This window comes from Acipenser ruthenus, chromosome 7 (genome assembly GCF_902713425.1).
Source record: "Acipenser ruthenus chromosome 7, fAciRut3.2 maternal haplotype, whole genome shotgun sequence".
In the NCBI taxonomy this organism is placed as follows: Eukaryota; Metazoa; Chordata; class Actinopteri; order Acipenseriformes; family Acipenseridae; genus Acipenser; species Acipenser ruthenus.
Window position 1 is genome coordinate 67,662,823 of NC_081195.1, and position 15,124 is coordinate 67,677,946.

General features: G+C 37.0%; 1 protein-coding gene across 18 annotated transcripts in view; it reads left to right on the forward strand.

Annotated features, from left to right (window-relative positions):
- The window catches only part of LOC117415336 (pleckstrin homology domain-containing family A member 5-like), a 104,569-nt gene that overhangs the window by 74,232 nt on the left and 15,213 nt on the right, over positions 1-15,124 (forward strand). For 8 of the 18 annotated variants that reach the window (XM_059027696.1, XM_059027695.1, XM_034922085.2 and 5 more), the window contains 9 exons: positions 301-373; positions 1,953-2,053; positions 3,170-3,285; positions 4,995-5,483; positions 7,820-8,288; positions 8,755-8,838; positions 11,167-11,286; positions 12,249-12,302; positions 14,582-14,662. In XM_059027696.1, the coding sequence (XP_058883679.1) occupies positions 301-373; positions 1,953-2,053; positions 3,170-3,285; positions 4,995-5,483; positions 7,820-8,288; positions 8,755-8,838; positions 11,167-11,286; positions 12,249-12,302; positions 14,582-14,662 (1,587 nt within the window). Of the gene's footprint in view, positions 1-300; positions 374-1,952; positions 2,054-3,169; positions 3,286-4,994; positions 5,484-7,819; positions 8,289-8,754; positions 8,839-11,166; positions 11,287-12,248; positions 12,303-14,532; positions 14,663-15,124 lie in introns of those variants that run through there. The other 10 variants (XM_059027697.1, XM_059027706.1, XM_059027701.1 and 7 more) reach the window with 6 other exon arrangements.

The following is a 15,124-nucleotide window of genomic DNA, read 5'->3' on the forward strand; positions in this document are numbered from 1 at the left end:
TTACTTTTTCAGAGTGCTTTTTATAATGCTGTTTTCTTTTACCAGCATATCACCATACCATATCAGCCTTTTCGTGCTGTTAGTAAAGAATAAAAAAGGTCATACAAATAGTATAGTGCAAACTTAATGGGACATTCTTGTAGGGGCTTTATAAGATTGATAAGTGTAGAAATCTGAAGAAACCTCAAAGGGATTACTGCTTTAGTTGAGATGCATTATTTATTTTTGTATGTATTTGTCTTTGAGGCCTATATCTGACACTTCTCTCTCTCTCTCTCTCTCTCTCCCGTTTTCATTTAGGACAGCACTGGTATGAAGCTCTGGAAGAAGCGATGGTTTGTGCTATCTGATATGTGCCTATTCTATTACAGAGGTAAGATAAATGACTCCACCAATGTTAAATCGACACAACACAAGGATGTGTTGATGTTGTAGTCTTTGTCTGCCGTATTATCACAGGTCAGCTGGAATGATGTATGGCTGACATTTTATCGAGTGCAAACAAAAAATGATCTTGATTTTAACACTAATCGGGTGGGGAGAGAAACCAAGCATTACTATAGATAAGAACTTAAACATCGCTGTAGGAGTTATATAGTTTTAAAACAAATTTGTCAAGGCATGGCATTGGAAAGATTAGAAATCACATTGAAATTGTGCAAAAATAAAATGAGAAATGTTCCGTTTTAAGAAAGGAAATCCAATATGATGATCTCCCGATTTTACTTTTTTAATCAAAGTTGATATCTGTATTGAAATTGTCAATACTGATGAGTCTGGGAGCTTTACATCTGTTATAGGAATGCAAGGCTCATGCTGTTATGGAGTTTAGTATATGCTCTAGGGCTGTAAAAACCAGAAGACCAGTGTTTGTACACTGTGAAAAGCATCTATGCACACAGTGGCCAACGATATTTATAATTTAAGTTTTATAATCTTGAAAAAGCAAGCAGATACAAAAAGGATATTGCTGCTCTAGAAAGAATGCAAAAAAGAGCGACCAGAATTATCCCGGGTTTAAAAGGCATGTTGTATGCTGACAAGCTAAAAGAATTGAATCTATTCAGTCTTTGAACAAAGAAGACTACGCGGCGATCTGATTCAAACATTCAAAATCCTAAAAGGTATTGACAATGTCGACCCAGGGTACTTTTTTGACTTGAAAAAAGAAACAAGGACTAGTGGTCACAAATGGAGATTAGATAAATGGGCATTCAGAACAGAAAATAGGAGGCACTTTTTTACACAGAGAATTGAGGGTTTGGAACCAACTCCCCAGTAATGTTGTTGAAGCTGACACCCTGGGATCCTTCAAGAAGCTGCTTGATGAGATTCTGGGATCAATAAGCTACTAACAACCAAACGAGCAAGATGGGCCGAATGGCCTCCTCTCGTTTGTAAACTTTCTTATGTTCTTAAGAACAGTGAAACATGTAGAGCTTGTTGTTTAGTGCAAGTAAAAAGGAACAGTTCTTGACTGGTACTATGGGTGCTCAAGGAGACTCACTCGGATACTGTACATCAGGCAGGGTCAACTACTAATTAACTTACAACAAAAGATGGTGTTTAAGTGGCAATTATGCCATGCATACTCACACCAGCAACACATTATACATATAGAGACATGCAATAGTTTTGTTTAGAATGTTTTATATGAGGTCTTTGATTTGTATTAACATTGGAGCAGGGTAATTGGATTCACAGACCAAATGGAGGAATTATCTATGCTGCCTGCTTTAACCAGTTTGTGTTAATGTGCTTTCACATCTCTCAAATCCTTTTTTGCTGGTGTTTTATGGGACGCATTCAAGAAGTGGTTTTTAGATAAGTGAGAGATAATAATTCTACAATCAGACTTGCTCTTGTCTGTTTATATGTGTATATATGAGAATTTGAGGACTCAAACACTACTTTGAAGAAAATGATTATAATTGGGTTCACTTTTCTCTTAGATGAAAAGGAAGAAGGGATCCTGGGAAGCATTCTTCTGCCTAGTTTTCATATATCAATGCTTTCTGTGGATGACCATATTAACAGGAAATATGCATTTAAGGTCGGTACATTGTGTGGATGTCTGATTAATTATCATTTGTTACTGCGAAATATCTTTAATTTATTCTCTCAAAGTATCTGTAATGTCATTCTTTTTAAAAAAAAAATAACTACACTTTACAAATGTTGACAATGTTGTCCATTCACTGTCAGTCTATGAGTAAGCGGCCAGTCTGGGCACATTGATGTGTGGTGGTTGTGAGAAAACAGCAACTTGTTTTTCCTTGCTGGTTCAAACAGCGTCTATTTTTATAAATACTTAGCAGTAGTGCTTTTATTGTGGGTTTTTATTTATTTTTTTTGTATGGGAAGAGCCTGTGTTGTACACTATTTGTTTGAACCAGACTATAATTGGAACGTGACACAAAATACAGTGTCTATGTATATTTAATCCCTTACAATCTCTTTTTTCATGCATCTGAGGAATTGTAAACGTTTGCTGGGCAGAAAGAGAAAATAAAGTAATAAGTGGTGAGTACAAACATTACGCATCTTGTAGAAGAACTGTTTTCTATTTTCATGGGTTGGTGGAAGACTTTCTTTTAATAATAATAATGAAAATAATAAAATGAAGGATAATATTTTAACGCAATGAATATTGAAAAAAGTCTCTACAGACACTGACAAGGAATTAGAATAGCATTGCCCAGCTCCTCTGTTCTGAAGTCTAAATAAAACGTCTCTAATTACAGTAAAGCATGTGATCAAATCAATTAAGCCTGTGTTCTAAAGCATAATTATAGATGGTATTGTGCTTGGTTCAAAAAAAGACTTGAATCAATTTATAACTTTTTTCTTGTATTTTTTTTTTTCTTTTTGATGAATGCGGAGGTTCTGTGGAGTAGCAACCTCTAACAAATTAGTTGTCTGGGTATTATGACTACATTTTCTTTAATTGGAAATACTGCAATTAAAAAGGACAATACACAAAAGTTTGTATGTGATGAGATTTATTTTTTAAAGTAGATAGCACTCCTCATATATATATAGCACTTCTGGAACAATGCATTGTTCCGGTTGTTGTAATCCATATATTGTAATAATTCTCCTATCTCTTGTTTTTTCTTTCAGAAACCTACAGTATTTCTATTGTATTGATCCAATGATTTTCAACCAGGCAACTCATCCAAATATGCGAACCTACTACTTCTGCACGGACACGGCCAAAGAAATGGAATCCTGGATGAAAGTCATGACAGATGCTGCCCTGGTTCACTCTGAACCTGTTAAGAGGTACATCTGCTTACTACTTTGGCTGCTTTTGCAATTCTAATAGTTTATTTCTGCATTTGTTGTATTGTATTGCATCTACTGTATAAGACGGGTACAATAAATCGCGATGATGCAAAAAGAAGGGCTTACAGCACTAGAACCAATGCTGGAAACTTACTCTTACCCGGGTCGAGATGAAAATCAACACTTGGATTATGTATATGGAGTTCAGGCTACCCTGGAAAAAAGCACATCTATTACTGTTTGTGTTTTAAATAAATATTGCAAGAGGTCCCTTATTGGCAATACTGGGACGTGTTATTTGTATTGTGTATTTTGCATTTGTGCATTGTGGTATCTGGATCACCTTGTTATAATTCTAGGAGACAGTTTTGTTTTATGTTCAAAGGTTAGGCAATTTTACTAGGGCTGTGCTGAGTAACAAGTAAAACAAATTACGACTACAAATTTAATACACTAGTACAAAGCTTGTAAGTTAGTTTTCTAAGGCACTTTTTTTTCCCTATCCACTTATGAATAGTAGTGTGAGTGACATCTCGCTGTAGAAGTAATGGCACCTCTGCAGTGCACACTCCTGTTAAAGTATCCTCTGGAAACTTCAGCTTCGCTCATTTCCAATGGTCAGCGTTGGTGCATTTTAAACTGCTGCAGATGTTTTACTGCTGCCGATTTTATTACTATATTACTTTTATCTTGTATTGGTTTGCATTTTACAACTGAAATAGTCTATCATGCACTTTTAAAATTAGCAATTATATTGGTGGAAAGAACAGAGACTGTAATTTTCTTCTGCCACAACTCAAGTCAGTGGATGTTTATGTACTGAAATCTTCACATAACCACAGTCGAGTTGACAACCAGCAAGTAATGAACCCTTTTGCATGCCAAGCAAGATAGGAGTAGAGACACAGAGCATTAAAATCGTATTAGCTGCTGTTCTCCATAGATTTGAAACATATAATTGACTTTTGTTTTTAAATGCATTTAATTTTTATTTTTACTGGCATGGTTGAACTACAGTTAAGCGTGTATAACTTAATTGCTGTCATCTTTGGATTAACTCCACTGATTGTATGTCAGTTTTGGGATTGGAGTCCTGCTCAGCTTGTGATGGGAAAGGGCTTCTGTAATTAGAGCTGTAGTAGGCATATTAAATACTCTGTTAGCTGCTTGGTGTTAGATTCTGTTTTTTGGTTACTTATCCTTGACACAGCCAGTAGTTAAGTTTTTCTTCAAAAGTATAGGATTGTTTCTTGTGTGTCTTGATTTACATTCAAAAACTTAAGAATCATTCAAGTGCACCAGGAGCAATTCGATTTAAAAAAAAAAAAAAAATACTGCTACAATATATTTGATATAATTTTAGCCCTATTGCAAGCGTGCCTGTATCTATTCCATGCTGAAGAACTAATTCTGGCATTGGTTGTTGTATTTTTTTTACATATCCCATCTTAAGTTGTAATAATTGTAGTGACGACGCCTGTGAGGAAGTCACGTTTTTTAGTTTCATATGTTGATCCTAATGCTGATGACTGTATTGCAATATTTTTTACTGCACGTTACTGAGAGCGTCATAATCTGAGGCATATATGGAGGTTCATATATTGCTGATGTACACTACTGTAGGTCTTGGTTCTAATTTTGTATTTACAGCATGGCAGAAAGTGTACAGTATGTTTCTAAGATAACACTTCGCTCATCTTTTGCAGGATTGAAAAACTGAAGCCTGAACACTCTGCTCCTCAGGAGGTCAACAACATTGTGAACCACAGAGTGCTGACCAGGCCGGAGGCACTAAACAACGAAAGAAACAGAGAAGTGGGGAGTCTTGAGGAAACGACAAAACTCAAAGATGCCGAGAAGTACGGCTTTCAGAAGGAAGGGATAGAGAGACCCTTGACCAAAATAAACAGTGTAAAAGTGCACCCTGTGTCCCACGAGAATGAGAACTCGACGGCAGCGGGCTCAGTACAGGGAGGGCAGTACATACCTGCGCAGGTGAACGGGGCCGGGGAGAGGCCAGGGAACATCAGTTCTGCAGACATGGGGATTACACCGGGGCAGAGGCAGCAGCAGCAGCAGCAGCAGCCACAATACCACGAGCCAGAGCAGGTCCTCCAGAGGACCAGCTCCATGATGCAGCTAGAGCAGTGGGTGAGAACGCACAGAGTACGGGGGCAAGAGGACGAGACCAGAAGGTGAGAAGGGGACTGGCTAGTTAAGCTTTTGCTACAACCGTCTGGGACACAACCATTTATTAGAATCCTAAAGTACGATCCACCAATAGGTGCGTGTACAGTGGGAGAAATTATATATATTTTATATATATTTTATTGTTTTTCTGGTTTTAAAGCATGAATTTTATATTTATTTTTATACATTTTACTTGAGTTCACATTAACCTTTTTTGATGGGTTGTGTAAGTGGTTACATCAGTAGTTAAACAAAACAAATGGTCATCAAATGATCTATATCATAGGATGGAAATGACTCCTGTTACATAACACTTTTCACATGCTTGATTAACCCCAGTGTCTAGGTAACAAGCTGAGGTGTGTCTTATTAAACTCATAGTAAAACTAGGAATGGATCAAACTGCTATGCAATGGGAGTGTTAGCTGTCTTCTGCCACTACATAGTCACTAAAGGACTGCAAAGGCAAATTAATTTTAAAATATAATTTAACTGGTGGTGTCATTTACAGCATGACGTGACCAGTACTGTCTGATAATGTCAAAGGGTTCCTAACCACTCCAGACAGGCCTGCCACCAGGCGTACGCAAACACACAACCACCATACCTTCTAAACCATTGTTAAAAAAAATTTAAAAATAAATAAAAATTAAACAAATGTATTGTACGAAATGAAAAGCTGGAAGTTGTTGCGTCTGTCGCACCTTTTAGTTACTGTGTGTAAGTGTGATCTGTATTTACAGACTAAACAGCCAAGTGCAAAAGTGTTGAAAAGCAAATGAGTGTTAGTTGAGGAACAAGAGTAAACCTGGAATAAGCAGTGAACCGGGCAAAGCTGCAAACCAAGGGAAAGGGTGCAGCGGACATGGGCCCCTCATCCGAGGCATGATAGTAATGTGAGGAAGACAGTGCTTACTACCCAGTTCCAAAATGAATACAATAAGCACCTGGATTCAAAGGTCATAGCTTATGCCTGGAGCCTTAGTGCCAATAAGCTGCTTTAAATTGGATGCTTCTATAAGCAGGTCATTTTATTTGAATTAAGCAAGGTAGTTTAATTTACTGTGCATGTATTGAAGAAATTAAATTCGTTTTGTTTGCCTGATTAATTTGTTGCTGCTTTCTTTTCGATACAGTTATTTAATTAAATCGTGAGGGAATTGTTCATAGTCATATGTAGAATATAGTATCTGGGTAATAAACCAGCATACTAAATGAGAATTTTGTGTTTGTTTGGGGTTTGGCTGTGGGACTGACTCCAGTGGTGATGATCTTATTGTTTAATTGTCTGTTGGAACAGTTCCTGGAAGGCCATTTTTCATGATATTTCCCCACCCCCTGTAAATATGCCTTAAGCGCTGGAGTAATTTATTCAAAACTGCAAAGTTTATGAAGGTTGTTTGTCTTGTATGGAAATAAATAAATAAATAATAATTACACTAAAAATATAGAGAGTTTGTTTTTAATCTAAGCTGTGTTCCTAAAGTTCAAGACTTATTGAAATATGAGTTTATTTTTTGAGTAGGCTGCGACTGCCTGAGAAGATTAATTAACCCTCTTCTCACAGGGTTATTGCACAGTACCTTTGGAAGGAATGCAAACAGCAATGTGATAATGATGGCAGCCACAGCACTGAAGGACAGCAGGGCCAGGACCCTCTCTTTATGCAATGGTTCTACAGGCTACAAAATTGCTGAAGCATCTATTGTGCTTTGGATAATTTGTTTGAATCTAAAAACCAAACAAAGACAGTTCTAATGTTACACACGTTAGCATTGTGATTTATTCTGTGCCACACTGTTGTGAAGTACTTTTTATCAGCTATTGAAAACTGTAGAGAGAGAGAAATCATTATTGTCACTGATGTGGGAGTGAAATAAAAGCAGATCTTTTTAGGGTAGATTGGAGAATAGTGAATACAGATGTCATGTCACGTCTTGTTGAGCAAACTCTAAATGTTATTGCAGATTGTTGCTTGGAACAAAAAGCCAATTCAATCCAGTGAGAGCTGCTTTTATTTATGTGAATAAACATCTATCTAGATGCTTTTCTAAAGCGATTGCTTGCGGTAGCCGGTTTGCAGAACAGATTTTATATAACTGCAAATTAGGAGAGTCAAAAAAAAAAAAAAAAAAAAGTCCTTCGTTGTATAAGGAAGTACAGCAATTTGTACTGTCATCAGCCAGACAAAAAGCCTTGAATTTACAATTAACTTTAATAACAAAAAAAAAAAATGGATTCTCCAGTTAGAGAAAGTAATTCTCATGATACATTTGCCAATAGCAAGAATGTGATAGTTAAACTTGCCTGTCTAGCTAATGTGCTCTTCTGTTCTTTTCAGCATAACGTCTTACCAGACGCTTCCAAGAAACATGCCAAGTTACAGGGCGCAGATTGTCCCGCATTACCCCGAAGCCTACAGAACTCTGCCTCGAAACAGCGTTACCAGACCTGACAGCATCTGCAGCATTTCGGCGTCTGTGTACGACAGGGCTCTGGGACCCGTGTCCACGGAAGACAAGCGCAGGTCAATGCGGGATGACACCATGTGGCAGCTTTACGAATGGCAGCAAAGGCAAGCTTACACCAAGCAAGGGCCTGTTGGTAGCTACGGGACTCTGAGCAGCCCCAAGACAATGATTAATATTTCAGACCACGTAACGCACTCTATTCCTCCTTCCCCTTCCCACGGCTCCCTGGCCCTGTACCAGGGCTACTCGCCTCTGGGGTCGTACAACATGGGATCCAGATCAGAAGTGTCGTCGCCAGTGTTTAGAGGAGACCGGCACCATCGGACACATCATGCCAAGGTAAATGAGCTGCAAAGCTAGTGCTGTGTTTTGCTGCTCCGCAAATGTCTCCAGCAAGGATATTTTTGTTATTGTTGATAGGAACAGGGTCAGTATGGAATAGGTTAATGCAACCTACAGTAGCCTTTCTGTGTGTGCGAAATGGCACATAACAAAAAGGCATTGTAATGGGGGGATTTTAGGAATTGCCAGAAATATAGAACGAAACAAGAGGCTTTTGCTATGATCCTTATCAAGGTAAATGCATCATATCTTGCAAATAGTTTTGATGTGGGTTGCAAATTGACTGTAAAGCTGTTCAGTAAAGATATATAAATGGTTCCTTATCATAAATGAGGTTTCGGGTGGAAAGAAGACTGTGATTTATCCCCCTCATGTAGTGGAATAAAAAGGACCAGTACATTGGTTTAGTACAAAGTGAATAGAGCTTGCCTTGTGTGCATTGACAGACTTGTTTTCTTTTCAGTATGCCTATCCACCTGACAGGAGGTCAATGCCGGCAGGGCTACCTTTGCAGCCAATTAGTCCCCAGGTACTGCAGGGCAAAACGGTATGTGGCAGCTGCTGTTTATTTCAGTACTCTGTCCTTTAATGAAAACACAGACGCGTAGGCGTTTCATGTAGGCAGAAAAGTGGCTTATTTAATAATATGTTTTGGTTCTGCAGTGTCTGTTTTGTATTAGCAGAGTATTGAGTTTTTATTTGTACTGTATGCATTCTTGGAAGGGATTTTTTCCAAGGACACTTGTACTAGTTTGTAATTGACTGTCTGTTTTAACATGGTTGGTACAGAGATCTACTGTAGAGTGTTTAGAAGTGCCAGAGTTACCCATCCTTGGTCTATACAGTCGTCGCTTTGTTCTCAGTCATGCGTTCACACTGACAACGTTACTGCAATAACCCAAGGAAACCATGTGAAACTTGGTTGAGGGTCAGAATGAACCAAGGTCAAGAAACAGATTTAAAAAAGTTAGATCTCAGGTTTCGAAGGGAGTCAAATTTACTGACATCAGCCGACTACTAGCTATTTATGTTATGTATTTATTTATTTATTTATTTATTTATTTATTTATTTAAAAAAAGTGTTAAATCTGCATATCATTCCTTGGCAATAAATGAAAGCACTGAAGGACATATTTAAAACATATTTGTATTGACCCTTCTTTCTTTGTAGAGAAGCTGTAATGTAGCATATTGTGCCAGGGTTTCAATATAGTTATTTGGGACCACTGCAGTCTCTATGAGCACGGGCAAGCAATGTCCTGTTTAACATACATGTATACAGTTATAAAATGGTTTTGGGCTGGTGAGAGCTGCCTGCAATACGGCGTTTGGTGTAGTTTCAAAAATAGGAACTTAGTGCCCACTCCTGGTTCATATGAGTATTATGTACAGTTTGTACAGCAAACTTAAACACATATTGAAATACATTTGACTGAAGGTGATGTATTCTGTAGGTTATTGATTTGGAGATATTCTTAATTCCAGGTTATAAATCAAGCTATCAATCCCATTGTTTTGTAAATATCGATCTTTACATACAATACGGATATCACTTGGGTTAGGTTTCCTTCTCTTTTGTGACACACATCTTTTCACCAGCACCCTCTAGTGGGCATGTGGTACTATCTGCATTTTAAGTATAAAATGACATGCATTGCGACTACTCTGCATCACTTTTCAGTTGAATACCATTCTTATTGTATTGTCCCTGCTATATTGAACACAGATATTTTTTTTTTTCCCCCTTTTTAAATTCTTTATTTTGGATGGGTATTAAATTACTCCATGAAATGCTAACCAGCTTCCAGAAATGTTTGAATCCTGTCTACTTGCTGCGTTAATGCAGAAATATAGTAATATAAATTAAAATTGATATGCTTTCAAATAAAAGGTTTGGCTGTTCCGCCATTCACTCTGCAGTCAGTGGGTGTGACAGCATTGGGATGCGCATGCGCCTTAACTGGAATTCCATGCCTAAGGATGTTTTGCGGGTCTGTTTGCCAGGGTACGTGATTTGATTGTATCTTAGTAACTGGCTTATGTAAGAAGCGCCTTGGGTGCTGGCTCAGAAATGCACACTGAAATGCATATTGAATTCATGACTTGAATTGAGTGTCAGTACAATTGATTCATAGTGTCCATGTATCTCTTAGTATTCCCTCAAATCTATCGATACTTTTTTTAAATTTTAGTGCTGGGATGAGCATGAGGTTTTCATGCTTCAATATTCTTTCCAAATCAAAACGAATACTTGAATATTCTTTACTTTTTGAGTTTGCTGGAAAAGTATTATTTGTACCATGTTACAGACAGTATATAATTTTATTTTTTTAAAAATCTCTGTGGTCAAATAAAAAAAAAAAAATATAAACTTTGTTATATATATATATATATATATATATGTGTGTGTGTGTGTGTATATATATATATATATATATGTGTGTGTGTATATTTATAGATAATTATATGTTACACACACTTAGTGCTTGGCTCAGGATAGGGTCTATACAGAGTGCACAGACCGATTTTATCCGCTTTAAGCTCTCCACAGAAATCAGGTGCTGACAATCTGGTGAGGGTCATTGGTGTTGATTTTGGGCTAATTGACTATTCAAACATAAAACTGAAAAAAACAGGTGCTGGATTTGTGTTTGTTGCTGCTTTTCTTAGACTTCTTAGTGGAGAACCGCAACCCCACACCCATCCAAGCATCTGTTTGTTCCTTGACTTTTTCTTTCACACGGAATGGTAAATTAGCACAGTCAACACCTTGCCTGCGGAGAGCTTGATCCGAACACTGCAGCTCTAGCAGCCTGCGTGCAGGGCCAGCCTAACATGTTGTCCCTTCTTTGGCTCCCACTCTGCGCGGCCGCAGCCCGAGGAGCTGACGCTGCTGCTGATCAAGCTGAGACGGCAGCAGGCGGAGCTGAGTAGCGTCCGGGAGCGCACTTTAGCACAGCTTGTGAAACTAAATCTCGATGCCACCAACCCAAAGGTCAGCCAATAGGTGGTGTGTGTCGTGTGGTACATCGCCATCATCTTTCAGTCAGTCATTCATTAATGGGATGTGTGCAAAGTCACACAGGAGATCAGTCGTGATCTGTCACTGCATTTCCTCTATAGGTTGATTGTTACTTGATTTCTGTTAACCCATTGGAAGCAGTTATGTAATGTGAATTCATGTTAACCTTAATCTCGTGAAAGAACAACAGTTATGCCCTGTTTTTCTTTTTCTTTAATATACCAATCCTTCTGCAAATTTAAGTTAACATTGTTTTGTTGAATGTATTAAAACATTAGCCTGCTTTTCAGTATTGTTTTTATTCAAAGATATTAGCAGCCATGAATATAATCGGTGTATCTCTAAAATGCATGTGTAAGGGTTAATGGTAATAAAGCATGTAGACTAATGGATATTTAGATTTGCACGATGCATGACTTGTACATTAGGGTGTTTTATTTTACAGTTATTTGGTATGCTTTTATTTCATGTGCTTTGAGTTTGTGATAATGGGTCTGGTGATTTTTATTTATTTATTTTTTTATACCTTTTGATTTATTTTAAGCTTGAAGTATTTTAGTACATTAATCTATCTTTACTAAGAGGAAAGCTGTATTTATATCATTTTTTGTCTAAAGTAAACAGTCTATGTATTTAATACATGGCATGTGAAAGTGTTTTATAAGAAAGCTTGCACAGTTTTGTATTAATATTGGATTTGAAGATCTGGATCATTTATTGTATTTAAATACATGTTTTATGGTTGTCCATCTTAAGTGATTAATATAATTTGGGTGATTTACTCATAAAGCATTATAAATATGTAGTTGTATTGTGCAATCTGATTTCTGCACTATTCCAGATTGATGTAGTCCTCTCAGCTTTCCTCTTGTCTCTGTTTACTTTCCTGCTCACTGTCTCTCTTTTTTTCCTCCTCCTCCTGCTGCTGCTGCTAGAATGAGATTCTTGCACATCACCTTCAAAGGAACCTTGTGTATTTGGATAACCAGGTGGGATAACTAATGTCTTTTACCGGCTGGTCATGGCTATTGGTAATATTCAGTGTGTCACTGCAGAATCCTTTTGTCTATAAACTAAAGAAAGAGATACAACTAGCTTTAATGTTGCTAAGATAAATATATGCTAACCAATCGTTTAAAATCTAACGCTTGGCTTTATTTTATCACCCTTGTATTGTGCTGAGAATCTGTAGGCTCTTCACATCCTTTTTATGTCAATTCAGAATTTGCAAATATTTCAAATACAACACCATAGATAAACTGCTGCACCCTGGTACCTTTGTGTCGGTCACATTGCAGCTGGGCTATTTGAGAGAGTGTGAACTGCAGTACAGCACATGAAGTGATTAGGAACTTGGAAGCTGCAGAGACGTTTTATCTATAATGTTGTCTTTTTCTATAAAAAACAAGCTGAGAACATGTGCCCACTGATAATATTGCTAGCGCTAATAAGATGAAAATAGATTTTAAAACCCTGGTTGGCATTTCTTTAATAACCCTTGTAGAAGGAAAAACTTTTGAAGAGGGTTTTTGCTTGTTTTGTTTTTTAATCCTACATTTTCACTATGACAATTACAGAACAAGGAGCTACTTTATGAAATAGAGCAATTTCTGGATGCATGCCGACTAAAACAATTCTGCATTATTATTATTATTATTATTATTATTATTATTATTATTATTATTATTATTTATTTCTTAGAAGACACCCTTATCCAGGGTGACTTACAATTGTTACAAGATATCACATTATTTTTACATACAATTACCCATTTATACAGTTGGGTTTTTACTGGAGCAATCTTGCTCAAGGGTACAGCAGCAGTGTCCTCCACTGGGGATTGAACCCACGACCCTCTGGTCAAGAGTCCAGAGCCCTAACCACTATTCCACACTGCTGCTGCATTACTGCATGCAGTTTCTTTAATGGGTGTCTTATATTTGGACGGTACTGTTTCTCTTTGGAAAAATTATGCAGGTATAGCACGTACTTTAATACACATTTTGGCATTTTCTGAAATTGTACACGTTGCCGCTATAGTGTACCAGTTACGTTTCTATTTATATGAAGTTATAACATTTTCTATTTCATAAAATATTATCCGATATACCCAAAGGCTATGTTTCAGTGGAAAGAAACTTGCAAAATTACTTAACCAAACTTTTAAAAGATATTCTTTTTAAAGGCCTGTGATCTCCACAGCTTTTTCTCTTCCTACTTCTATCGTTACTTCATTGCCGAGATCCCCTTGCTTTTTAATGTAGTAATTGGAATTATGTTTAATGTCACATGAAATTAATCCTAATTACCCGAGCTAAGGTTGCTGTTAGCCTTTCTAGGGTTATATTTATATGCCTTTTAATATAATTTTCCTTAAATAGTACAAACTGAAAGCAGGGATCAAGGGATTCATTATTAAAGAACTGCTCACCTGCCAGTGCTGTCACACTGTATGTGCGGGAAAACATGTTTTATCTGTCTGTTGCAATAACAAAGCTCTTGTTATGAAACATTTTACTGTAAGTTTAATGTCTAATGTAATAACCTGACTATAAGTGTGTGTTTTATGGGCTCAACCAAGTCCCATTAGTGGCCAGATTGTGTGAGAGTGTGTGTGTCTAGACTGGTGGATTTATTTGTTGACTATAGAATGTATCTAGAGAATGAAGATTCTAAGAATACGTAACTTATTGACTGAACTTTTGAATGCCTAAAAAGATAAACGGTTTATTTTTATGACCGCACCTGACCTTTTTTTAATACTCAGTGATTATATAAAGAACACATTAATTTAAAAAAAAAAAAAAACTTAATGTGAGCCTTTGGATTGAGACAGAAATGTGGTTCCTGTTTTTATTAAATTTCCCAACTTTTTAAATTATTCAATTACAAAAGACCCAAGGAGCTTTCTAAACTTGACAAGCATTGCATTGAAAGGTAAACTGTCACTTAGAGCATCATCTGTCTCAGACACATGCAGTAAGCTCCCAGGTGTGTCTGTCTCCTGCAGTACATGATGAGGAGGATGATGATAATAATGATGATGATGATGATGATGATGATGATGATGATGATGATGTAGCTTTTATTCAAGTGCACATTCAGGTTTACATTTCTAATTTCAGATAACATTGTTCTATGACGGTCTGCTTCTGTTTACAAGTTGCAAAGCTTGAATTGAAGCAGAAGCTTATTTACAGTGTTGTCTTTCAAATCTAGCTGTGCTGTAAACTGATGTTTGCTGTATGCTCCTCCTGATTTGAAATAGATGAAAGAGAATGAACCTTTAATCGTCATGGTTCACACTATGATTGAGAACTCAGCGCCAAGGCCACAACTGTACCAGCAAGTAAGGTCTTGGAAAAATGAATGGTTTTTGCTTTTATCATTTACCCAAAAGTCCTTTTATTTTATTTATTGGCAACCTTCAGTTTTACTCCCGGTCTACTCATAGCATTTCTCTTGTGTTGTCTGTTCTAAAACACACCTCACTCATTGCTTTTGTGGAAGGTTGGAACAGTGTTGGCATGGCTAGTGATGTGTGCTACTTTGTGGAGCAGCGCCCCTTCACTGTGTTTAGTGGTGTTCTGTTCATTGGGTATTGAGTTCTGAGCTAATGAAGTGGAAATTCTTGTTTGTATTGTGCCAAAATTGTGATACACAATTAATATGCGCAAATATGAGCAACAAGGACTTATTGAGACTTATTGAGATTTTGGAACAGTGTTAAGAAAAGGCAGCAATTAAGAATTAATTATAGATTGTTGCATTGAAAGCAGGAAAACCATTTACATTATACATAAAGAAATTA